This window comes from Nestor notabilis, unplaced genomic scaffold (genome assembly GCF_000696875.1).
Source record: "Nestor notabilis isolate BGI_N333 unplaced genomic scaffold, ASM69687v1 scaffold13771, whole genome shotgun sequence".
Classification (NCBI taxonomy): Eukaryota; Metazoa; Chordata; class Aves; order Psittaciformes; family Psittacidae; genus Nestor; species Nestor notabilis.
In genome coordinates this window covers 27,775-54,697 of record NW_009914307.1, presented here as the reverse complement: position 1 = coordinate 54,697, position 26,923 = coordinate 27,775, and the positions used below count along the sequence as shown (strand labels likewise).

Below are 26,923 nucleotides of genomic sequence, written 5' to 3'. Positions count from 1 at the left end.
ATCCCTGCAGGATAGGTGATGTTTTGGCAGGGAGTGTATGCCACGTGTTTTAGTTCCAGTTGGTTCAGCACTGTTGGCTTGTTTGCAAGGTATTCAAAGCACCTCTTACAAATGTATCAGTGACCTGGCACTGGATTATTTTGAATGTGGGTGTGCCCCGGAGATTGCAGTCTGCCCATTGGTATACATTTGATTCTGGTGAAGGGAAGGCATGCTTTCCAGTCTTCGTTGGGAAGTGATTCATGTCATTCTCATTCCTTGGCACAAGTCTCCAGCTTAACAGTACTTTACTAGTTGTCCACTGAATGTTGCTGCTTAAGCCTGGATAGTCCTTCTGGTTGCCTGCCATGAAAATCGTGACAGTCCTTGTTCTGACCTACACTCTTGCAGTTCTTTCTTCTTAGCTGTTGCTCTTTAGAGATGAAACCCAAAATGGTATCAGTTCAAGTGTATGTTGCTTGTAAGTACAGCATCTTATGTATTACCACTCCATCAATGTTCTTATTACTGCTGCTGCTATACTAAAGATAATTTCATAGCCTATACTTTATACATCTATTTGACTTTACCTAGTAGTCAAAATACATTAACAGATAATGTAAATGCCATACTGACACTTACCCTGACCAACATACTCATGTATTGAGTACTTCTCAGGAGGCAGGCTGCAAAGCAGTTAAGTTTCATACTAGGGTGTCAGCATCCAAACTGGAACGTCAGAATTTTCATTTTAATTATTAGTTCATGACTGAGGTGATAAAGCATGGTTATAGAATCATAGGATGGTTTGGGTTGGAAGAGACCTTAAAGATCATCTAGTTACAATCCCCCTGCAGGGACATCTTCAACCATCCAACCTGGTGATGTAACAGAAGATATCGTAACTACTGAACAGTTTATAATTTGAAAGCAGAAGTCTTTATAATTGCAGGTACATCTATCTAAACTCTGCCAAGACCTGCAATTAATTCTTGCAATGCTGTTTTTTAAGGGCAGAAAACTTGGTTAAATTATGAATGAGTTTGCTGCATCTAAGTCACATAGAAGTAATAATTTTCTATTTTGAAGTGAGAGATATTGTTTCTGTGGTTTCATTTTTGGAAGATATTACCTGGGAAGTATTTTCTTGTCATATCTGCTCTGTTTTCATCTGAGCATTATCCTTTTCCTTCACTGAAAAACATACCTGTAGTATGCGTTAATTTGTATGCCAGAGTATACTGTGCTGCTTGGATTTTCTGTCATTTTCAATTACTGTTGCAGCAGTGTACTGTAGCCATGTCTCTGAAAATATATATCGATTTCATAACTCAGTTGTGTCCATATGATGGTTCAAGGTCTCAGCTTTTCTTTACTGTATGAACTACCAAGAATTTTGTTCAAATCCTTAACATTCATTAGCATGGTAAATGTCTTCTCCCCTTTGGCTTTAATGCCATCCACCTTGTTCCCTCAATGCCATTCGAAATGCGCTTGTTCAGGTCACATTCAAAGTTGCTGTAAGTGTAGCCTACTCAGTTGCTATCCTTCCTCCAGTATCAAATATGAGTTATTGTTTAATTGAGGTTCGTTGAGACTCCATTCTTCATGATCATGAAAACCACACCATGAAATCCAATTATCTTCATTGTTCAGTGGGTAAATCCTATAAGTAAATTTATATTTCTACTTCAAGAAGGTTAGAGTTTAGAGCCCTATTAATCATCCAGTGTAATGTTTTGCAAAGACGGTTTTTTTGTTTGTTTTTTTTTTGTGTGACACAAGTGGGAAAAATATTAGATTGGTTGTATCTTTTGAAATCTCTCCTCAATTATATTTCACTTAGATTAAAATTAATCCTGTGAGTAAACATGCAAGCAAATTATCCTGGAGTGGTACCAAAGAGAATTACATTAAATGTTTATGTGAGACAGAGCCTGAGTGGATAGTTCAGGATGTTGCTTCTTACGTGCCTGTGGTAAATGCAATTGAAAATAACTTCTTTCTGAGCGCTCAGTGAGATTTTTAGGAAGAAAATACTGATGTCTTTTAAGATGGGATTTATCTCACCTAACTTCAGATTTCTCACAGTTAGATGTGTAGGTGTAAGTTATTTGCTGTAGACTTCTGATATGGTGAAATAGATGGTTTATGTGATCTATCTTGCTTTCTCCATTGATTATGGAGGGAGCCCAAGATGAATAGATTTAGGTGGCTTAACTTTCAGATACCTAAATTAGGAACAGAGTAATCCTGCCTTTAATGAAGCTCTTTCAAGGCCATGGGTCATCCTATGAGAACAGAAGCAGCAAAGATCATGTGCAGTTAATGACAGTCCTAATGAAGAATAAAAAGGTGAGGCCAGAATGAATGTGGGGATTGAACTCTACTCTGCCTTAGTGGACATATTGCACCAAACCTATTGGTGAAATGGTGCTTCATATTGCACGAAACCTGTTGGTGAAATGATGCTTGACTGTTGCTTTTCAAACTCTGCCAATTGTGGGTAGAAGTCAGAAACTTTACAGGTAGTAATTCTGCCCAAACCGTTTCACTTAGCCATTAAGGAAGGATAAGGCAGGCCTTAGAGATGCTCTGTATTCAACAGCTTGCGGTTCTAAGAGACAACTGAAAGTGATGGTCTGTCAGTCACCTCTTTTTGGCCAAAACCTTCCTGGAAAACTGAGTTGTAGGAGATGGAATCATGGTGCAAAGTGAGAGATCAATCCTTACAGGAATCCTCAGGTTGACGCACCTGCTGACACAGTGGTAAAAAGCAAAGTAGAAGAGGCCTGATGGTCACATCCTTCTTTGTTAAGAATTTCCACAATGAATTTTGGGAGAAAAAGGCAATCACCATGTTTTTGAAAGAAATTCCATATGAACTCTGCAGACTATAGTGACTAGATATCTGATAAGGACTTGATGTCCATATTTTATAATTTAGTTACGCATTTAATTTGTTATTCTAGAGCTTCTTTTTTTGCCATGATTAAAGAATCTTTGTTTCCCTGAGCCCAGTATTAATGTAGCCCAGATTCTGTTTCTTTAGAAGCGTAACAGATGTTCACAGTTTGGTGCAATTTTCAGATGAGCAATGCTGTATATAATAAATTTTCCTGAGACCACCCAACTCATTTCACTTATAACTTGAACTATGTCCAAGTGCTGATCTCAGGAGATGTAAAAGAGATGTAATAATCCTGTGCCCCACCCAGTTAAAAAGACATGACTTAGTATAGATGGAATTTAAATATCTATATTTCCAATCAACATAGAAAGTCGAAGTTTCATCTTGCATGCCATGAAAAATGGAGGTGGAAATAGCAACATTCTTGCTTTCATTCATCAAGTATTCATCAGACCTGAAGATGTACATCGACAAGGTCTGAATGAAATACAATTATAAAACAGATGAACAGGTGAAAAAGCATAACAGCAGGTAAAAACAACTGAGATTTATCCTGGAGAATGCAGATTTATTAAACATAGGAAAAAAACCCAGTATTAAATATAGCTTGGGATGAGGTGTAGGGGTGCAACAGAATGCATCATGTCTTTTGTTAGAAACAGCTGCAATAACTTTTGTGCTGCATTAACCAAAACAGTGTGATTTTGTCTGTGATAGTGTCTCTATCTGGGACATTATATTTAGTGTCAAGCATTTAAGCACAAAAATTGTATTGATAGGGTTTAGGGATTAGATAGGGTTAGAAGGCAAGTACTGAAGAACTTTGGGTGATGGAAAGTGAACCTTTAATTCATGTCTCTGCACTTCTAAGAAGTCCTGGAGACCCAATCATATCAATTTTGTCAAGGTAGGGAATAACTCCCAAGGTGAAAAAGGAAGCTCTGAATGTCCATGAAAATTAAACAAACAGTTCTGAACTGACAGGAATTGGTACTGAATGAAACAGATTTTTTTTCTTTCCTGACATTTATCATACTTTATACTTAACATTTAGTGCAGTGTTATCTTGAGATTATAAACTGAGAGCTCATAAAAAAGCATTGAGAGGTTCCTATGGCAACCACAACATGGACATTATGAACAATATGATTATGGTAATGTGACATTGTGGTATTGAGTCTTGCTGTTTGCAGATACATATTTTACAATATGAGTTAATTCATGAATGAAGAGATAGTTAAAAATGTCATTAAAACCAATGATCTGATTTTTTTTTTCCCCCCAAGAGAATTGCTCTACTGCATGATGCAGGTAATTTCTTTAAATTTCTTGAAAGCACCTTGCCTTCAAGGAAGGTTCTGAGCTGCATTTTCCTATATGTTTTTTAGGCACAGTGAATACTCAGCCCTGTCCTCTGGCAGCAATCATTTCCCAGTCAGAACACAAGGATTTTCATAATTGTGAGCAGTGGTGTCACAACAGCCAACATGTGAATGTGCGATTGACAGGACTCTGCGATCCCCCAGCTCTCAATGGCTTTTGTGTTTGCTTAACTGCTTGCCAGCAATGAAGATGCTATTTCAGCATCTTCCTTTCAGCTGGAGCCAGAAATACCAAATGCAAAGGAAACAGTGCTGCTGTGAAGACTGCTGAAAGAGGGGGTTTTTTTAGTTATAAATAAATAAATTCATTAATCATTGCTCCTCACTGTTATCTTTTTTTCCCCCCCTATCTTTTTCAACTAGCAACTAAGGGCAGACTGCCTCTTCAGTAATTCTTGTGCGTTTGTTGTTAGTGAAATTCCAGACTTTCTCATTTGGAAATGAAAAAATATTTTGTCAGTGCCTTGGTTACACATGCCATGGTAGACGTTAGAAACTATCTGCTTTTTATAGTCTTAGAATAGTCTTGACCTGAACATGTCCCTGATTTTTGAAGAGTGACCCATCTTGCTCTACAACAAAAGGCTTATGCTTTCAAGCCTGAACTTAAAATCCTCTCTATCTCCACTTTTTCTTTAGTTTCCAAATAATCTGGGGAAATCAGTTGGTTGCTTTGTTTGTTGTTTGGGATTATTTTTTTATGTTTTTCTTTACAAAAAATGTTGAAACTTCTATTAGAAAACATATGGGATGTAACCTTCATTCGTGCTCTAGCTTTGTTTCCCAGGAAACAAATCAGAGCAGCATGAAAAGGATCTAAAGCTCCTAGATCCGGTGCAGAAAAAGTGAAGGCAAGTCTAAAAACTGTCTGTTAGGGAAATGATGTCTAAGGACCTCTTACAAAGCTGTGGCGTGAGAGTTTTGGGGGGAGTGGAGTCTAAGTGAAAGGGGAGCCTTTTGGTGGGTTTGCAGTGTGCAAACCTGGAGAAATTGTCCTCAGGGCAATTCTGCAACCTTTACTTACAGGTACTCAGGAAGAATGTATTAATTTAGGCAATCCATTCCCATGGGGACCACGAATAGTTCATGGGGTTGTCAGATCACTTATGATCAAGTGGCTGCAAAGGTGCCGTGGAAGTCCCTGAACTTCTGCCACCTGGGCTGTGAGCATGGGCAGATGCAAATCCCATCTGCACAGGCATGCAGCTGTAACTGTGCCACATGGCACCCACATGTGTGCTACCTCTGCTGATGGTGCTTTCTGAGAGAAAGAAGAAGAGCTATAAAACTTTTAGCCCAGTATATCCTCACCAACTTTGTAAGTCCTGCTGTCCTGTTCTCTACTTGTGGAAAAAAAAATGAATTCAGAGGACTGGATGAAATAAAAGCAAAGAATTCAAGTATTGCATGTTTGTCAGTTGTTTGTAATGATAAAGCTTCCCGATGTTACTAGTAAACTACAGTGTCATGCGGTACTGAAGCTGTAATTAAAATTGGACTAACGCTGAGGGTAGGGGGATTAGATTAGCACATGCACTAATTTGGCAAAACCCCACATTAACTAACTTAATTTTTCTCTTGCTTTCTCTGGAAAGTTTGTATAACCTGGCCATGACTGTATATTTTTTAACTTGCTAGCTTCCTTAAGGCCTCTTTTTTCTTCCCTTAAAAGTAGGGCTTCCTTATGTCTCCCTTGTGTGATCTTAAGTTTGCGTGCTGCTGATAATGAATTTGAACTAGAGCTAGTTGAGAATTTTCCATCAGAATGGATTTCAACTAGAAATGTCTGCTAAAAAAAAAAAAAAGAAAAAAAATTGTTTTACTGATTTTGTAGGAAAAAACCTCAAAACTTTTCTAATAGGAAAACCAAAGCATACTATTCTGTTGTGTTTAGTTTGACCCGATTGACAGTATTTTATTTTATGAAATTGATCTCAATGATTTTATCTTTGAGTTAGTTGAAAAAGCAAAACCAAAACTCTTGAAATGGTATGGCACACTGAAACTATTCCTGATAACAAGGGATAATGTTTGCAAAACTTTTTTCCCCTGAAAAAATACAGAGTGAATTTCTTCAAAAATAGCTGTGCTTTCTGTGTGAGTGATAGATGTAAGCACATTTTGCCTGTGTTTCTAAAGACTGTTCCAAAAAAAGAATGTGCTTACAGGTGTTCGGTCAAGTGTTGAAATGCTCCTGTCCTCCTTTTGTGAAAGGGACAAGTATGTTATTCAACACTTGTCATAATAAGAACTAGCAAGCAAGGGAACATAATTTACTTTAAAAAGAAAGATGCAACTTCTTCTAGTTCAGTAAAGCCTGGAGCTTGGTATCAGCTTAAGTACAACTGGAAGATGATAGAAGCCACAGGAACAAGTGAGAGTGTGATTTTGTCATGCACTAATACTAATGAGCATGAGAGAATATTGGTAACCAAGACTGTGAAAGATCTGAAAAAAGTTAACATGTTTATACTCTTGTTTTATATTGTTATACTCAATTTCAAAGTTTGGTCTTTCTTTTTTTCAGAATGATCAGTCTATGCAAGATATGCAGATAATGGGAGGAGATGATCTTTCAAAGCTGACTGGGAAGGTTTGTTTATTTTAAATTTAAGAAAGAAAATACATGCACCAAAAACACTTGAGAAAAATTGTGTACTTTTGCACATGGACTGTCAGATACTAACACTGGAATCAAACATGTTTATTAATCTCTGTTAAATTGCTGTAATATGATTGTTTTCAGATTGCAGGTGCCTAGAATGTCAGAATGCAGCCCCTCCATGCTAGTGCAGGGATTTCTCAATGGTTATACACATACCATCGTTGAGATGGTGGGCAAAATTTGTGCTGGAATGCTTCCCCTGCACTTGTTTATGTTTAGGAGCCTTGTTTTTTCTGCCTTCAGTGGGTACCTGCAGCAAACTGCATGTTGAGTATCCCTGTTGAATTCGTCATATGAGGAGTTTAATACAGTTTTGCCTGCTGTATGAGGTTCACTTGTGGAACCTTTCACTCAGAACATCAGTTGGTATTTTTTCTTATTTCAACATCAGGCTGGCTGTATAACTGGATTTGCTTTGCACTATGCTTGAACATTGTGGTAATGTGAGTGGTTTGAGTCAGTGAAAAGGCTATTCCCATCCAACCATGATAATAGAGAGCAGTACTGTGAAGAGGAGGGAGGGCTAATTTCATTAGGCAAATGGTTTATGTGGAAAACAGTCAGAAATGGATTCTTTACTTTTGCATTAAGGCAACGTAATACTTAACCTTGTTGTTTGTTCTGCACATGCAGTTACTCCTTTATTAGGTGGCACCAAATAATACCAGTTTCTTCAAAGCACTCAAATGTGGCACCAGCAAACTCATTTGTTTTGTTGTACTATAGCACACAAGAAAAAGATGGAAAAGCTTAACTTTATTTCATTAACATTAAATAGGTTTTGATGCAACTAGAACTTAAACAAAAAAAGTGCTATTATACACAGAATATTTTAGTGATTCGTATGTCCTCAATTTGCAATTCTAAATACTCCTGCTGGGTGTTTGTTTCCAAATTATCACTAAAGCATTAATCATGTTCTTGGGAAATAATAATTCATTTGCTACTAATATTCAAACACTGGAGCTACCTGTTTTTCTACGACTATTTTGCATATGTTTCTGTACCTCATAGGCAGAACTGACAGTGCACCTATTCATTTTACCTATCATTTCTCTTTCCCAGATAGTCCAAACACCTTCTAAGCTTCCAGGCCCAGCTCCCTCCCCCATCTTTATATCCCGATTTTCTTGATGATTTCAGTTATTAATATCTTTTCTAGATAAAATCTTTCTAGTGTAATTTGAATTCACTAGGGCAAAACATCATTTTTTTCACAGTTCTTCTGTGTATTTGGGTGTGCTCATGTGTGTGTAAGAGAGAAAGAAAATTTCACCCCAAGTAGTTTTGCTCTTTCCAAAAATGAAGTAAATTGTTTTCTTTTACTGAAAATCCCTTTTCCTCATTGGTACAGCCCTCCTGTTCCCAGGTATGCAACAGGACTTAAAATTTGGTTGTTGGGAGGCTAGGAGGTACTTGGGGAGAAGGCTGAACAGCAGTCTATTTTAAGATTGCTGGGTAAGGAGGCTGAGATCTTGGGTAGGTGTGAAGGGACTGGTTTAGGAACGAAGTTAGTTGCTGATGAGGAAGAGAGCCCCATGCTGGAAGCTGGTGGCGGAGAGGGTGAAGCAGAGCAGGAAGGGAAGGCTGGCACTGCCAGGGTAGCAGACTTGCTGAAAGGGCATATTGGGCGGTTGTTTGAATGTGGGGTTGTGTGTGACACAGCTGATGTATGAATAATTAAATAGCATTTTCACTATAACACGTGAGAATGGGGTTTCCTTAAGACTTATTTTGCTGATTGAAAAGCTGGGCCACAAAGCTTTAGCTCAAATCTTCATACTTTGCATGTCTAAAGTTGGATATATGAAGGAGTGGCCTTATGTCCACGGATGCCAACTCCTCCATCTGTTGTTGACTTAAGCAATTAGTGCAAGTATTCAGCACATTTTACTAATCAGCCATTTGCAGACTGATTCAGAGCCTCCTACAGTCAATGTAAATCTTTCCCTGAAGTGTTTTTTAGTACCTCAGTTTAGCTGCTGCCTTATAAAACTACTGGCTTTAGTAATCATTCAGAGTCACTGAGTGAACTAGTGGAAGACTTTATGATAGAATTCAACTTTCCTGCCTTTAAGTGAGCTGGGTGCTTCTTCTGCCTGCTTGGAGGACTTACTAAGAAAAGATTGTAGTTATATTGAAAAATTTATATGCCAGCTTAAGTCCCATTAACTTAATGATTATGGAAGGTGTTCTCAAAAGTGCCAGCATGAGTTTGGAATGTAAGTTCCATTAAGTTTCTGTGAAGTTCAAAAGCTTCAATAACATAAACAGTTTTGAAACCTGCAGAAAAAAGATTCTGAACTTTTGATCTTAAAATGCTCTTCATTAAGTAATAATCTCTGGAACCTTGGCTAGCCTATAATCTTAGGGAACAGCCAAATCATTTCTGTGTGCTACTTATTAATGGGGAAAAAAAAAAGATGTGTATATTCATGGATATGCTGATCTAGAAGAACGTTTTTTCTGAGGAAGCTTAAAGAAAGAAAAAAAAAATTAAAAGCTAATTAAAAAGAGGCTGTTAAGGATAATAGCTCTGCAGAAGGAAGAATATCTCCTCTGTACTTCTCTACAATATGCTTTTGTTTCTAAAAGTATTATAAGCCTGGGAAAGATATATAATGACCCAAACCATGGAAAGAGAAATATTTCTGAGAGAGAGAAGAGTTAGCATACAGACCCAAATCGTTACCTGAAGAAAATCATCCATGATATGAAATTCTTGTTCTGTGAAGAAGGTCACAGAGGCATGAATGAAGATTTCCATGCATGAATCATTAGCAAAGGTACTTGAAGGATGAGTCCTGATAATGGCTTGAGACTCTAAGACTTTGTAACTATTCATTTCTATGCAGAAAAAATATAATTTCACGATCTCTCCTTTAACGATGTAAGTGGTGAACATAAAACTTTTCAGTAGTTGATTTCACAGTTAAGTAGCTGCTTAGTTTTCAATTATTTCAAAGCTGAAATGGTCATTTGGGTTAACAGTATCATTAATATTTGTAAGGAGGAATAAATTCTGAAAATGGGGAGATAATTAATAACTGTCCAGAAAACTAAGGGCACTGTTTCAAAGTAAGTTGACTATGAGAATTTATGTAGATGAGGTGAAAGAACAAATAATGTTGCCCTGTATTAATACTGTAATCACACTGTATAATACTGTAAAAATTCATAACATTTTGAAGTGTTTGTGGCATTTAAACAAAGTAAATTTTAAAACATAGAATCATAGAATCATAGAATAGTTAGGGTTGGAAAGGACCTTAAGATCATCTAGTTCCAACCCCCCTGCCATGAGCAGGGACACCACACACTAAACATCTAGAAACTTCAGTAGATTCAGCTGTACCAGAGTTATGAGTTATCACTACCATTTAAGTCTTACACTTGTATTCATATGTATTTTGTCCCAAGAGCTGTGGAGCTGGTTACATAGTCCAGAATTTCTACGGACAGGAACCACTCTGTATATCATTCCTTATGTAATATGCCCTGTAACCTTTGAAAAAAGCTCCTGTACCGCTTTGACTTGTCTCCTTGCAAATGAGATAAGTTGGACAAAATCATAAACTTAGAGTCTATATAATTTTGCATTTAATGGCTTATTCACTTGTGTAATGTATTTGATGTCAAAATTAGATCCATATATTTTTGGCATTATCGCTATTTCTGTGTAACATGGAATGTGGACAAAATCATTCTTATTTGTTAGGTTAATCAGAACTTCTAATTAAAACAAAGTAGTTATGTAGTTAGTATGATACAATTATGAAGCCAGTGAATTTCTGATATTCCATCTGTCTGTAATATGGATCAATGATTATTATCTTCTCAATGAAGGACTATTCCCCTTGTTCATATTAAGTAAATCTCATTGACAGCCAGTGGTTTTGGCATTTTCAGAAAAGTGTAGCAGTAATCAGCATAGTGTAGTAATAAGTAATGATCAAGAAAGTGACTGTCTTGTATTCTCCCTGCACTTCATTGTGTTAGACTGAGCACTCCATCAGTACTCTGATGCTCCGCTATAATGATTGATCAGCTCATATCAAAACCAGGTTTCACTTAGAGGAAGATATCCACCATGCAGCACTCCTCACTTCCTTCTGACAGGATTTGTGCTATAAAATCTCCAAACTTTCCTTATAAGTCTCACCTAAATCAATTTATCCACTATCTACCACTTTCTTGCCCCACTTGTCATATGGGAAGATGTTCCAGGAACATAATGTAATCCCATGTTCTTTTCTTATGCCTCATTTCTTCTCTTATTCTACTGAACCATTTTCTCTGCATGTCCTGTGTTCTAACAAGAGTTTTGAGAGCTGTTTCTCTAGTATTCTCCTAAATATGTTAGCATCTCAGTATTTAATATGGCAGCTGTGTAACACAGTTTTACTTTCATAGAATCATAGAATCATAGAACAGGTAGGGTTGGAAAGGACCTTATGATCATCTAGTTCCAACCCCCCTGCCATAGGCAGGACACCTCGCATTAAACTGTGTCACCCAAGGCTCTGTCCAACCTGGCCTTGACCACCACCAGGGTTGGAGCATTCACAACTTCCTTGGACAACCCATTCCAGTGCCTCACCACCCTCACTGTAAAGAACTTCTTCCTTATATCCAATCTAAACTTCCTCTGTTTAAGTTTAAACTCATTACCCCTTGTCCTACCCCTAACAAAGAGTCCCTCCCCAACATCCTTATAGGCCCCCTCCAGATACTGGAAGGCTGCTATGAGGTCTCCACGCAGCCTTCTCTTCTCCAGGCTGAACAGCCCCTACTTTCTCAGCCTGTCTTCATACAGTAGGTGCCTTCAGCCCTCTTGTCATCCTCGTGGCCCTCCTCTGGACTTGCTCCAACAGCTCCATGTCCTTTTTATGTTGAGGACACCAGAACTGGACACAATACTGCAAGTGAGGTCTCACGAGAGCAGAGCAGAGGGGCAGGATCACCTCCTTTGACCTGCTGGTCACGCTTCTTTTGATGCAGCCCAGGATACTGTTGGTTTCTGGGCTGCAAGTGCACACTGAAGCCGGATCATGTCAAGCTTCTCATGAACCACCACCCCCAAGTCCTTCTCCACAGGGCTGCTCTGAATCTCTTCTCCGCCCAACCTGTAGCTGATTTAAAATACCTATTATTTTTCTAGATTTAAAATACATCTTATCTTCTGCTTCACCATTCCAAGTTTGTTTCTCAGAATTCTGTTAGCTCTGTACTTATTATTTTTTGTCCTTCAGTATTCACTACCTTGACTAATGTTGTGCTTTCTCTCTCTATATGCATTCCTTTCTGGAGTAATGCCCATAAATTTGCAGAAAAAAATAATGCATTCTCTTTAGAACATTATGTACATGAGAGACTATTTATGTGGCAGTGGAGGGATACAAAATCCACTATATGCTTCTGCAGTAGTCATGTCCTATCCTCCACTCATCTCTACATCTTACTGTATTCCTAGCAGACGTGCAGCCTTGCCTTTTTCATCTTTTCAAAGCTTGGTGTTATGTGTCTTGAAGCATTCCACATCTTCAGTACCTCTACTTAACTGCCATCTTTTGTCCCTTTTGTTGTTCTGCATTTTTCTTAATTAGATTTTATACTGTCTACTCTTCTGACATTTGCCATCCTTAACTGCTTTTTCCACAGCAAAAGACACTATTTTTTTTCTTCCCCGAAGTCAGTCACCTTTCTTTGCACTTCTTTCCTAGGTAATCTGTTCTACTGTTCATCATTATTTTCTTATTTTATTGTTGCTCTGGAGGAAGGAAAGTACAAAGAAAACTTCCCAGTCTTCCTATCGCCTTTTTCACACGTGCTCTGCTCACCTACCATCTACCTGCTTCTATGTCATATGTGTTCATAATTCTGTCGATTTCGTCTGTGTCCAGAAAATCCTCTTCCAATTCCAGATGATCAGAAAATTACACTTTTTCCCCTGAAGTAAGAGGATGGTTACAGTGATCCATTCCTGCATCAACTTTAGACTGATTATGGTAATTTGCTCTACTTGTGATGCACAACAGAAGCATGATGTAAAGATGGCTGCAAGCAGAGCATGAGCGTGTACGGCATTGAGCATGATGTTCTCTATGAGGAAACATCAGGGAGAGCATATCATCATGCCCTCCATTATGTCCCCCACTCTGTTAATTCTTGGAGGTACCCAACTAGTTTTATAGACTTTAAGAAGCTGGAGTCTGTATATGTAGACACGTAACACACTAACCACGTTGCTCCCATCAGCAGCTGACACTGACCAAATTGAGTGTCTAAAAAAATAACGTTTTTGAGGTATGATATCTGTCCTTTCAGGAATGCCCTAAGATGTGGATCAGCCCAGCAGAAAAGATTAAAGTCAGGCATTCATGAGCTTTCCTAATACCTTGTAGAAAGCTCCTACTTATTTGTGCAATTTCTCAAATGTATTTTGTATTATTTTCTAACATCCTGATGAAGTGTTAGTATGTGTGGATTTCGCTCCTGTGCATACCGTAAAATGATTTCACTTATAACAGCAGTTCATGTAGCTTCCTTTGGACCTCTTCACTGAAATGCGATACACTATTGTTTAACCTTTGTTTGCTTTGTTACTATGTATTTTTCCCCTTGTAAGACCACTAGTACAACCATACTAAATAGGATGGTTGTACTAGTCTGTCTAGACTTGTATCATGTCTAGGGAAGAGATATATGACACACAGCAAGAATAGAGACTTCCAAAATCCAGTTACATGTGGACTGTCATTTTTGAATACATCCAGTGCTAGAACTGTTATTCATGTCTGTGTCATCTCTTTGTAACTCCAGTTATGCCTTTAGTCCCACAAGATTCTATGACAAGGACTAGCATGTGAAAAAGTTCTTGTCCTTTCTTTTAAACTTGCTACCTGCTTACCTTCAATGAGCTTTCAAGACTCACATAAATCTGCCTTTTTGAATTGCTTCCTTAAAAATTTCTGTTATTTGGTCTGATCACAAACAGGGATTTGTTTAAAGATTCCTGTATTTTAAGGTCCAAAAGCACTGTGACGTTCTTGTCTGAACTTCTGTGCAGTTAGATTGAAGGGACCTAAATGATAATTTCATCACTGTGCCTACAGTTTCTCTTTTTAGCTACCAACTATTTTGATTTAAAGACTTGATGGAGAAGCCTCCATACTTCAGGCATGTTTTACCAACAGTAAACTGTCATCACTGCTAAACTAGTGAACCTAATTTTCTCTTCTGAATTTGGATAGATTTTTGCCTTTCACTGTTGCCTTTTTTAATGCCTTTGCCTACTAGATTGAGCAGCCTGCCATTATCAAATTTACATTGCCATATGGTTGCATGTTTGCCTATCATCTAGTTATAATTTAAGTGTCTTTTAGATAAACTAATACATTGGGAGCCTGCTGTAAAGTACTGGCATACTGTAGGATGTGAGACAAGGTTTGAAGGAAGAATTAATAATAGGAAATTAATTCTAGGCAATTGATACAGTTGGAAGAAAGGAAATCTCAAGCATGAAGATCATTCTGTTGGTCTGAACAGAATCAGCAAACTTTAATCTAAGTTACAGATTGGGAGAAACTCCTAATTATAACCTAGTATGATTATTTAATCTATATATAATTATATAACCTATAATCAGACAATTTGGGAGAAAAAAGTGATTGTCCTACTTGATCACCTGCTTTATGAGCAACAGGACAGATAAAAATGTTAAGAATTCCTCTGAGCTAAAATAAGAGAGCAAATTATCAGCTGTGGAACACTGATAAATGAGTTGGAGGTCAGCTGCAGTGGAAGATCAGAATGTGCTGTAAAGCCAGCATTATATTGAGCCATGATTTCTGGTGCGTACAGCAGTTCTGAATGTTTGTTCCCAGGCTCAGCTGTTGCAGGTATTTTGTGGTCTCTGAGGTTGTGGGCTGAAAGGTCAAAGTTCTTTTGTGAAAAATGTTTTCCTACTGGGAACTGGGCTGTTAATAAAATAAGAGCTATTACTTCCTGCTACAAAGCTGACTTTGCTGTAAGGTGTTTTTTCCAGGTCTCAAATCCTTCTTCTTTTCTCAGTCTTATGTTCTTTCTGGTTTGGTTTTAGAATTTTTTTAACAGCTTTTTTTTTTTTTTTTTAGAAAAAAGAAAATGTTTGTACATGTTATTCTGCTGATTTATGCTGAAACATTTAAGGAGAAAATACCCTCTTTGTGTACCTGCCTGATTTTCTTGCTATACATGCAAGGGCTGTGCTTGTCCTCTTAGCTGTAGTACTGCAGTAAGTATGGTTGTTTATTTGATTACTTAAGTAGAGTTTCTGCTTTCCAGGAAATACTCCTCCCTTCTAAATATGCAGCTTAGCATTTTACCTTGTTAAAATTTTACATTTTCCGTGAATTCAAAGACAGCCTTCCCCTCAAACTCTTACTCAGTGCTAATTTCAAAGCACTGCTATTGCACAGCAATTTTTCCTTTGAAGTCAGTCTTCTGAATGGAACATAAAATCAAAATCCAAGGGGAAAAAAAAAAAAGTTATTCTTTTCCAGGAAGGTGAAAAATAGTTTCCATAGCACTTACTACTGTCAGGCAGGAGGCATACATGATCTCATTACTCTGCTTGGTCTTGTTAGCTGACATTGTTCCATTTATGACTGACCTGTAGGAAGGTAAACAATAGAAATGTATTGACTCAGTGCTGCAGTATTTTTCAGCTTATTACAAGTTAGAATTTTTCTTACATGTTTTATAATAACAACCTACTTTCATGCCATCTAAAAGCTCTTATGGCTTTGAAAAGCAGTTAACTACAGATTTTCAATTTTTGCAGGTTTCCAGTCCATTATTAAAAAATTTTAGAATTCACAGATACATTGATATTTATTATAAAAGTGAAAATGTGTGTCTTTAACATGTGAGACAAATTCACATGGGGTGCAGGGATCAGAAATTCTTTCTTCTTCATTTTGTATAGTACTAATACTGTCAAAACCCTCCTGCTTTTTCCAGATGTCCCTAGACATGCTGCTATGAACCATTCTACTGCTGTCTGAAAAGGGATATTAGAGCACAAATTTTATTGTTGTGTAGTTCCAGTTCATACCACAAATACTATTTCTGCTCAGTGCAAATGTTCGTGTGCAGAGTCACAAGTTGTGTGCACCCTGATCACTCAAAACTGGAGAATGTTGAACTTCACAGAACCCCTTTGCACTTGGAACCACAGAGTACAATTTTAGGACTGCCCTTATGAGTCCTTTCCAACTTGAGATATTCTATGATTCCATGATTCTGTATTGCACCAGCATACTTCCTGACAGATACCTGGTAGAAACAGCTATAAATACAGGGTGAATCACAGTAATCCTTATCTGTCAGCTCCCAACCATCCCTCTGATCCATTGACAATGAAAGTTCCCGATTCTCTTGCAACGACTCAGGAGAAAGGTGTTTCAGTCTCCGCGAGTTGAGCCACGGCCCCTTCTTTGTTTGGACTACGTAAGAAATCTTTCCAGGACATATTTTAAAAACCTAACTGTTCTCTGTTTCTCACTGTAAGATATATTAGCACCCTTATTAGATTTCTGGACATACTTCACAGACTGAAGGAATTGTATTGGTGAAGATGGCTTTACTCAGAAATTAAGCCATCTTAAGTCTAGTCAACATGTCAGTAAATATTCTTATTTCCTGTTCTCCAAGCTCCAAAACTGGACAGAAAATATCAAATGCATGCCAGAAGGCTGGACTGTTTTTCTTTTCATGTGGTTTCCTCCTCTGAAATTGCCTCAAATATATCTGAAAAGACAAAACAGTCTTGATCTATGTGGTACAGGATCTTCAAACAAATATACTTGAAAAAAAATCTTCAGCATCCTTTAGCTTCCTATTGCTTGCCTAGCTGTTAGTTACCGCTTGTAGCACCCCAAGCTTATGAGTGACCACCAGGTCACAGGTGGATTTCATGGTGAAGCTAAATAAGATCCCTCACGTAACTATGACCTTTCACAAGATGTGCTGGATGCAGCCAGCTGTGCATTTAAGATGGTGGTGACATTGCATTCTTCTTTTATCTTTTTCTATCCGTCTGCTCAAGGGTAAGTTAATCTATTTCAACCCATTTTAGTTACGCATCACCACTATCTAGCCTTGGATACTGTATATCAAAACATTTCTCGGCAGTTTGTTCCTCTACTAGTCTGCTATGGCATTCCTTTTCTGCAACCCTTCCATCAGTAGCCTGCTTCAACAGGAAAGGGAAGGGAATAGGCAGCAATACACTCAGTTTCCCAGCACATTGTCTTGTTTTGTAGGAGATGGTTCCTGGTACTAGAGGATGGCAAAAACATTTTGCATTCCTTCAGTCATAAGCAACACTGAAGTATGATGACTTTAGTCACAGTAACCCTGCCTAATCAAAACAGGGATTAATGTATCACTCTTGGCGATCAGGATGCCTACTTATTTATATAGACAAAATTTTTTCTTATCTAAATATTTTATAGTGGCTTTTCTACTATGAAGTGCTTACATACAGGATTTCTCCAGAGCATAGAAAATCCTCCTCAATGGTTTGAAAATAATGAGAATGTGCATAATACAAAACACAAATTGTGTTTCTTGACCTAGGCAACTACCTGATTCATGGGACTTTCAAAGGAGCAAATCTCCCAATGTGTATCATTTGCAACTGTTGGACTCTCTGACTCTAAGGAGAAGAGGCAAGAACAACAGAATACTGTTCAGACAATCGTAGGATCCACCAATATCCTTCCTTCTCATGTTAGTCAATAAATACGAGATCTTACACTTCAGCTGAAGTCATGCGCAAGTGACTATCACTCTTGTGTCCAGACAAGCCCTTCAGGCATGTCTGGATCCATGTTAGTGTTCTTTCCTTCACTTGAGTCATTTGTGATCGGGAAATGTAGACAAGATGAAATTTCTATTAGACAGACGTATAATTGGTTGGAAAGCTGTTCTCAAGAAACAGTTAATTATGCTTCACTGTCAGACTGGATGTGTTAAAGCATGTTCTCCAGGGACTATACAATATTTGATTCATGATTGAAAAGATGGAATTAGCATTTAATGCTAGTGATACTACCTGGAAAATACTACAAGATACTAGTGTGATCTGAAGAAATTATTTTAAGAATTTGGTTCAAAGAATGACAAGTAACGACACTGAAGATGAATAGTAACTTCTGTGTTTATATAAAAGTAATCTTTTGTATAAACGCAGGTGAGGAAGGATTGACAAAGCAACAGGTCTGAACTGGAGATGGTAAGTGGATTGCAAGTTGCACATGAGACAACAGCATACCTTCATAAAAGATGTACTGGGATGTATAGAAAGCTGAATTAATTGTAAAGAGTATAAAGTGGTTCTTTTATTCTTCTCGACACTGGAAAAGGCTTCTCTCTCGTTTGGGGCACAACAACTGGAGAAGGATTCTGAGCAACCGGACAGGTTCCAGAGGAGAACAAAAGAATGATCAATTTGTGAGAAAATATTGAATAAATAGGGGTTGTTTAATCTGAAGAGGAGAAAACTGAGGAAATACAGCTGTCTTCAAATATACAAGAAATTAAAAAGAGAAGAAAATAAAGCTTTTTCTAGGTCTACTGCAAAACAAGTTCAGTTCAAATAGCAACAAAAGTTTTCTAACTGGATTTTTGCTCTCAGATGACGAGGCATAGAGACACATTGCCTGGGGAAGTTCTGAAGTCCTCTTTATGTTCAAGAACAGGTAAATCAGATACCTGTGAGGGATAGTTTTAAGTTGATTCTTCAGGCCAGCAGAACAGTCTTGATGACCTTTCATGATCCCTCAGCCCCATTTTCTGTTAATGTCTGTGATTTTTTTCTCAGAAGTTAATTAGTAAGGTCAGCTCCTCCCTATTGATTTAATCCCAATTCCATGGTCAGGGAGGCTACTGTCCCCTCATTCTGTCTAATTTTATGATTTCCACTTGCCAGTAAGCGAGAGAATCCGTATTACTGTTCATGATAGGATAGCTGAAGCAGCTGTAGAGCGAAGAAACATACTTGTCCATCAACAAAATGTCCCAGGACTGTTCTTTTCTCTCGGTCTGTCATAGCTCTGTCTGCACTGATAGGCCTTAATGGCCATGACCTGTGTCACCTGGGGGCTCTACCCACACCTGTGGGCAAAGGAGCTTCAGTTCAGCTCAACCCTGGACTTTTAGTCCATGGCTGAGCTATGCTGTATGGGTGCTGATCTTCAGCTCAGCTACAAGCCATGCCTGTGCATTATTACAGACATTGATCCAGACCCTAACTCACCAGGTGACTTCCCAGTTCAACATTGGACCTGTCTCATCCCTATGGACCTGCCTGCAGAACAGTAGGCTGTGTTTGATCATGGTTCCTCTCACTGGGCCTGACCTCAGTTCTGCCTCGCCACTATGAACTCACCTGATGGTGAACCCTTGGTTGGACAAGTCTCAGGTCTGCCTGCTCACCTCACTGAGGCACTGTGGGGCTGGGCTCAGGCATGTGAGGGCCCTGCACTGCCAGCTGATGGCTACCCTTCGCTCAGGGGGCAAACAGCCTTTGCTGCACCCTGACATAGCCTGCTAACGCAGGGCTTGGCAGCCCTCTGCCATGTCAGTTTTGGTATGTCCCATCTCATGCCATAGCTGCTGGATAAGTCTTGTCACTAGAAGATCTGTGCTTTTCTTTTGGGAGGAAACTTCTTGTCAACAGTATGAAGAGCCGCAAGAGATGCACAGACCTGGCAGAATGGGTTGTGGTGTCAGGCTGATGTCAGGTCAACTTCTCTTACCAGGTGTCACTCACAGTCATCCTCGACTGTTTGCTGGTACTAAAGGAGTTCATTTCTGTCTTCAGTTCTGGTGAGGTTCTTTCTTTGTCAACCCTTCTGCTCTCTCCCTGTATCATAGGTATGTGTGTATATACACACACATAAATATTTACATGTATTACCAGCTGTGCAAGTTCCCTGGGGATGGTTAAACCATTACTCCTGCACGTAATCTTCAGGTGTCCACTGAATGCATCAAGTGATTTGTTTATGCCTCAGACCCAGGTGTCCTGGGCTACTCTTTGGAAGTGTTTTTCCTACTTACGACTTCATCCAGGAAGCCAAATGAGAGCCAAACCCTTACTGGCTCCAAATGGCCTCCTTCAAGAAAATGTGTCCCTGCACACCTGTCATAAGCATCTCCTGAACATGGTTGTGGTCTCTTCATCTTAACTAGAGGACTGACATAGTGCCATTCTTTCTTGAAGGAAGAAATTTCTAGAGACAGGGCATCTTTGAACTTTTGTTGTTAAGAGGCCTTTGACTTTTTACCTCCACAGGACTAGGTCTTTCAGATCCAGAGTTGTTTGTGTCAGCAGCTGAGAGGCTGAAAGTCAGGAGTGCTGAGCAGGATAACCACCAGTGAAACCTGTTATGAAAACACCAAAAAGGAGCCACCCTCCAAGATTAATACACATTCCACCAGAGCTCAGTCTAAATTAGTGGCTTTCTTGAGCGATATTTCCATTGCTGACAACTGCTGAACTACTGCCTGGAGTTCCCTCCACACCTTTACCAAGTGTTTTGCCATTTCAGAAGCATCAGGTATAATACAGTGTGTGGTAACATGTTTCTGCAGTGGTTGATGCATGAAGCATGCTATGTCTCCCTACCAAGCACTGTGATTGATATGAGGAACTGCAGTATGAATATAAATATGGATAATCTATATTACTAATTTCTGTTTTGAAGATTAAAAGGTGTACAATGTACATATCAGTTAATGAAACTGTATAAGGTGTGCTGTTTATGAGCACACTCCCTTCACACTCCTGTTCTCCATGGTGTTTGAGTCATTCTCAGAACTCAACCTTGGGATTCTGTGATTCAAAAGGACGTTAGACTTGTCTCCATGTTATGTACGTAACAATGCCAACAACAGAATAGGTAGAAAAGAAGTGGATTGTAAGCTAGTCTGGTGAATACTGCAAGGATATGAAACTCTCTGTCATAGTTTTGTGGGACATACAATGTGCATATGCATGTAAGATGTATACATACATACATACATAGATACAGGTATTTGTGAAACTACTTTCCTCTTGCTACTGCAGGTTTCACCTCAGAAAGTAGGTCATAAAAGTCCACTCTTTCGAACATGCATATGGTAATGCTCACTAACAAGCAGATTTTTATTTCTCCTAATAAGGACATGACTTCTTATTGCTGCTTTTAATAGAAGAACAGAAGTCGTTGTAATTCCTGGAACCATTTCAGCAAAAAGATCAGCCTATGTGATCATGCTGTCATAAGTCTTGACATCACTGCTCTTGACTGAACCACTTCCCTTCAAGTAACACTATTGATTTCAGCTGCAGTATTTGAAGAGAAAGAGGGTGCTTCACAGTATGAGAATGGGTGGCACAACTTAGCCTGTAATCCTTTACTGTGAGGTTTTTGGGGTCTGGGGGGAGAGAGGAAGACCATTTATTTCTGAGTAAGAATATTATTGTTGTCATCTCACATTAAAATTGGAAATATTATTTTAGTGAACTATAGAGTACACTGCAGTACACAGCCAGGCACACTGGAGTGAAGTGAAGATCATCCCATTTGGGATGCACAGATAGGGTAATCTAGATAGAGCTGAATAAAGTGATAGTCCCTGACAGCAGGGCTTGCTCTTATGGCTAACTCTTTTTCAGGGCACAGAAATGAAACAGGAAACTCCATGTGTCCTGCCGTGTTGCACCATCTTCATTTCACTTTTTCGAGCATTTGTTTCTTTTGGTTTCTGAATATTGTGTAACTGTATTCCTTTCTGTTTCTTTCAGAATGTCCTCATTGTGGAGGTAAGTTGGGTGCTTATGTCATATTCATTTGGATAAAGTCACATAGCCAAGTCATCACTGTGTGTTCAGTTTCTAAAACCTGTCTGTGTTTACACTTCTTTAGCTAGGAAGTAATGAAGAGGGAGAGGGGCTGATTTGTTTAATGACCTCTCAGTCTTCTTGCAACTGCATGACGTGCACTGCTGCCACCCTAATTGGTACTCTGCCTTGTGATACCAGGGAGTCTTTGTTTCTGCATCATTTGATTTGCTTTTCCCATGGTTTCACCAACTCCTGTTCTGCAAGTTGTTCTGTTCCTTGGAGGACAATGAATCAACTGCAGTGTTGCCCTGCACTTCTCAGCTGCATGACTTTGAAATAGTAGCATAGCCCTACACATGCTTTACAACTGCGGGCTTGTTCACACACTGGTTGAGAATGTCAGTCATTCTCTCAAGTCTCCTTAGCATTGCATCCTGCAGTGTCCCCTGGGGAGGGCCCATCATGGGTACATTGCTGATGTAGAGCAACAAATGTTCAGTTGTAGAGAAAGAGAATGTATCACCTCACCAGTGCTGCAAATTCTCGCTTAATTAAGGGAGGTGTTTGTCTTTTAAATCATTAGAAAAACAACTGGGATGGTTAGGGAGCACATCAGGATCTGACTAGCATTTCAGGCCCAATGTGGTTGTGTGGGAAGTAGGCTGGACAGTATCATGAAGAAAATATATAAATGGTAGCATGTCTTTTGTAGCAAAGGTGGGAAAAAAGTCATCAGCCACAGAGATAGCTGGTTGCCTGCATAGCTGCTAGGAGCTGCGTGTTTGCTAACACTAACTGAAATGAAAAACATCCACAACAAATTTTGGTAACGGTATTAGATAGCTGGGGAGCAGAGGTCAAGGTGAAAAATCCGCACCCAGAGAGTTCAGGACCAACAGCTGCTCTCTGTGTCATGGTCTTTTTTGTAGCCAGGTATCTACTGATCTCATTCAGATCAGGTTGGGTACAGCAGCTCTGGAGAACACTCATTCATAGTGGACTAATAAAACAACAAATGGGGCACATTTAACCCTGACATAGAGAGATGCTGACATACTGTAGTCTTGAGCATAGTATGAAAAGTCTGATCCCTGCATCCTTGCAGTGCCCAGTGAAGTCATCTCCAGTCCCATGTTACATCCCAAGTACTAGAAACAGCTGTTTTCAAGAGGAAGCAGGCAGTCCTTTAACCGATTATGTTATGAGTAGAAAGTGCTTGCTTCAAAGAGTGTGAGCTCAGTTATAACCTTTTTTGGAGTGGCTCACAATGCACTGGGAAAAAATACATCATTTCCACAGAATAAGAAGGTGGAACTGGTCAGTCATTGTCCAGATTTCCTCTTTTCAGCTTTCCTTTGTTTTTTACTTGTTCTATTTTTCATGTTTTGTAAGGATATTGTTGGAACTGGAAGGACTATGAAGGTTCTGCTTAATAATATAGAAAAATACAAGCCAAAAATGATTAAAGTGGCAAGGTGAGTAAAACAATCACAGAACTTAGTAATTAATTAGTCTAGCCTGACATATTTTCCAGTGGAGGTTCCCATTCCAAGAACCTCCTTTAATTCGATGCTGTAATATTGCATGGGGAGCTCTGGAGTGGAGCTGCCTGAGTCACTAAGAGGAGGGTGGAGGAAAGGAGGGGAAATGCTCTTGTATTGTTCTGCAGTGGCAATGACCCTTCAGCCATTTAAGACTGGCACTGATGGACGTTGAAGGGGAGCACACCCATCACTTCCCTGCCATCAGGACGTTGTTGGGAGAAGCAGAATAAGAACTGTGATTCACATGGCTCGGAAGTTTTTTAATAAAGGGAAGAGGTTTTATGCTTGTTATTCAGGTAAATACCTAGATTTACATGGGGTTTATTTTGTTTTTAATTACAGTTTGTTGGTGAAAAGAACATCTCGGCCTGATGGGTACAAACCAGATTGTAAGTGGTGTTGTGAAAATCTGTTATATGACAGTACAAAAAGTTACCACTTATTCTACCACTGCCTTTAATATCACTCTGTGGACTGCTAGAAGCATTGTAACATATCAGTTGTCAATGGGACTATGGGATGCCGTGAAAGGATTTGTATAACTGTGGTTTGGAAAGCCTAGCCTCCTTATAATCTGATGTTTTCTGCAGTATCCTAACTTTATAGGGAAGTTCTGATCCTCACTGCATTTCTTCGGAGGAGCTGCAGGATTGATTCCATCTGAACATGAGAGGTGTTTGATAATATCAGTGATGATGTTATCATTAAATCCCACCCTCCAAAAAACAAAGGATAGATTGGGCTTTTGAAACTTCTTCCTGCTGCTCTGTTTATATCACACCAGCACCACTTCTCTCGGAATTATTGGTACTTGTACTGTGCTATGATGAAGCTGTAAATGGAGCTATACCAAGCTATTGTAATGTTAGACTTATTAGAATAAATGATGTAATAACAGGTATGTGGATAAATACTGAAAAGAATAGATCCATCTAGAAGAGATCGACCAGTATTTGCTACTGAAGAAGGCTGTGGTCAGCTGAGCTGGGGAGGAGGGTGGAAGGAGAGTAGGCAGGTGAGTACCAGGAGGCAGCATGAAGGGCCTTGATTTGGATTGTGGGAGGAAGGGAAACTTTATGAACCAAAAGTTACTTAATGTTGGGCATGGTACTGTAGTTTTAGCCCAGTAATCTGAACGGTCACCTAAACATTTAATTGTACAACTTTTTATACAGTGGTATTTTTAACATTTAGAATTTAATCCAGTTAATTTAAGTGTACATTTGCCTGGATTTGCTAATGTTAAACATACAAAAAATGCAATGAAATTACTTCATGAAGTGTAGCTTAATATTTTTATGTAGTAACTTGTAAAATGAAACTGGTTTTATCCTTATTTATTCATATGGTGATGAATTTTATAAAGCATCAGAGATGTCTCTTGTAAATCGCTGACAGTGCTGTGTCAGTTCCTCACCCAAATTTATGATTCCAAAGAGTCTATTACCCACAATTTTTAACAATGGAATAAATTCCTTACTTGAGTATGTGTAAAATCTTTTATGCTGAGCTATTTTTGTGTCCATAAGGCTGTGTTTTGCTCTAGTTACTTAGTGAACAATTTGGAGAGTCTTAACTTGTTTTATATATGCTGATGCTGCACAGACCCTCACACACAAAAAGACACATGCCTGTGCTTAGCTTCAAGTGTGTGAGTTGTATGATTCAGCTACACTGCATGCATTTACTTTTTAAGCATGTGCATGAGTCTTCAGAAGATTGGGGCTTTAATTTAAGAAGCATTTGACATCTTTGAGTAGCATAATAGGCAAAATAGTTCTTGCTATTCTCAGAAGAAAATGTGTAAATCTCTGAAAGTTACTTCTGAATTAAAATTTTACATTGTTTTCATCATTAGTATGATACTGGACAGTTGTCATCACACACATATACTAATGGAGCTTCCAAACGTAGGCAGAATTTTTCAGCTCTGATTTTTGGCTTCCTTCCACAACGTATCTGTTGTGCCAGTGACAACTGGACACTACTTCTCACTGCCATTCACATCCTTGTCACAGTCTATGAGTGGGAACTGATGATAGGGCTACTGCTGACCTTGACATCTCAGAGTCAAAAGTAACATAACCTCAACTGACTGCATAAATCTACAGTTTGCTTGTTAGAGAACCAACACATGAATTTAAGGGTTATATAGCTGCCACTGTTCCTGTATTGATGGTGTTTGTTATTTGTCTCAATACAGATTACGGATTTGAAATTCCAGATTTATTTGTGGTAGGTTATGCCTTAGACTACAACGAGCACTTCAGAGATCTAAACGTAAGTTTCTTAAAAAAAATAGTTTAAAATATCACTTGTTTAGTTTTCCAGGGTGTCTTGAATATCCCATAATTTCCCTCATCCCTGGGGCCTTAATGTCATGGTTAGGTTCCTTTCAGGGAGTGTAGAACTTCCTGAAAAACCTGAAATAATCCCAGAGAGTCACTGCTCAGCACTGTGAATAGTTTCTTCCCATCTTTTCCCCCTAAGAGTGTATGTCATACCTCTGTTTCACTTCCATCTTCTGTGAGCCTAGGACTTCACTAGTCCACCATTCCCAGTGTGTCCAGATGGAGCAGTAAAAAGTGAAACATGGCTACAGTTCAAACAGGTTTGGACTTTTACTGCTATGTGGCCTGCCCCCTTTCTCAGTGGGATAATGATGGAAAAATGTGCAAGCCTTGCCTTTGCTTCCTGTGGTACTTCCAGGAGTGGACCTTAAAGCTGGGAATTGCAAGTGGGGAAAGTTGCGGTAGCTAGAAAGTGAAATCAGAATTCAATTTGAGGTCTCTGGAAAGGAAGGGGTCATTACAAGATCATTAGATTGGTCAAGCAAAAGTTTTTCTGAACAAATCATTAATAATGTCATCAACTATGCTGTTGCAATCAGTGTTATGTTTTTTTCAGCACATATGTGTTATCAATGACCATGGCAAAGCAAAATACAGAGTCTGAAGCAGTAACATCTTCACCTGAAGATTTGTAAGGTCAGTGAAGCAGAAATTTGACTACACTCCCTTAGCGGTTCAACTGACTCGTGTTTCTTTCAACTCAATATAAGGGGTTTACTTTAGAGATACTGATTAGTATTTACAGAAGTGAGAGCTTTTATCTAAAATGTGGAGTAGAGAGCTTTTAAAGCTATTACCTTTTTTAAGTATTAAAATTATCACATAAGATGCCTTTTGACTAATAATTCGTCTGTCTCAAGTCTCATTGTGAGAGCATCTTTTCTTCACTCGGTCCATCATTACACCATTGCAATTCATGTACTTCACCATGTTGCATAAGATCACTCAAAAGTGCCATTCTGTGTTAAGACTGTTTTACAGAATTTTATTGATGTCAGCATCCCTTTAGTCTTGGTCAGATATGCTGCTTGAGAGCATCATTTTGATTTAATTCCACAATTCAAAAGTTTCAGATGAAGCTGCATGTTGTATGCTGGTACATGTCTAGCTGCTCATTACTGCCTCTTCCTAACAGAAGTTTTAACTCTCAGAATGCACTGAATTAGAGTGCTGGTACAAAATGAACTCTGTAAGACACTGTTGATCTGAAATT

The 26,923-nt window shown here is 38.8% G+C and overlaps 1 protein-coding gene across 1 annotated transcript in view; it reads left to right on the top strand.

Annotated features, from left to right (window-relative positions):
- PRTFDC1 (phosphoribosyl transferase domain containing 1) overlaps positions 1-26,314 on the top strand; it is a 44,860-nt gene extending 18,546 nt beyond the window's left edge. Inside the window, exons 4-9 of the mRNA XM_010023597.1 lie at positions 6,800-6,865; positions 21,777-21,794; positions 23,208-23,290; positions 23,702-23,748; positions 25,563-25,639; positions 26,267-26,314. Of these exons, the coding sequence (XP_010021899.1) occupies positions 6,800-6,865; positions 21,777-21,794; positions 23,208-23,290; positions 23,702-23,748; positions 25,563-25,639; positions 26,267-26,314 (339 nt within the window). The remainder of the gene's footprint in view (positions 1-6,799; positions 6,866-21,776; positions 21,795-23,207; positions 23,291-23,701; positions 23,749-25,562; positions 25,640-26,266) is intronic.
- The last annotated feature ends 609 nt before the right edge of the window (positions 26,315-26,923 follow it).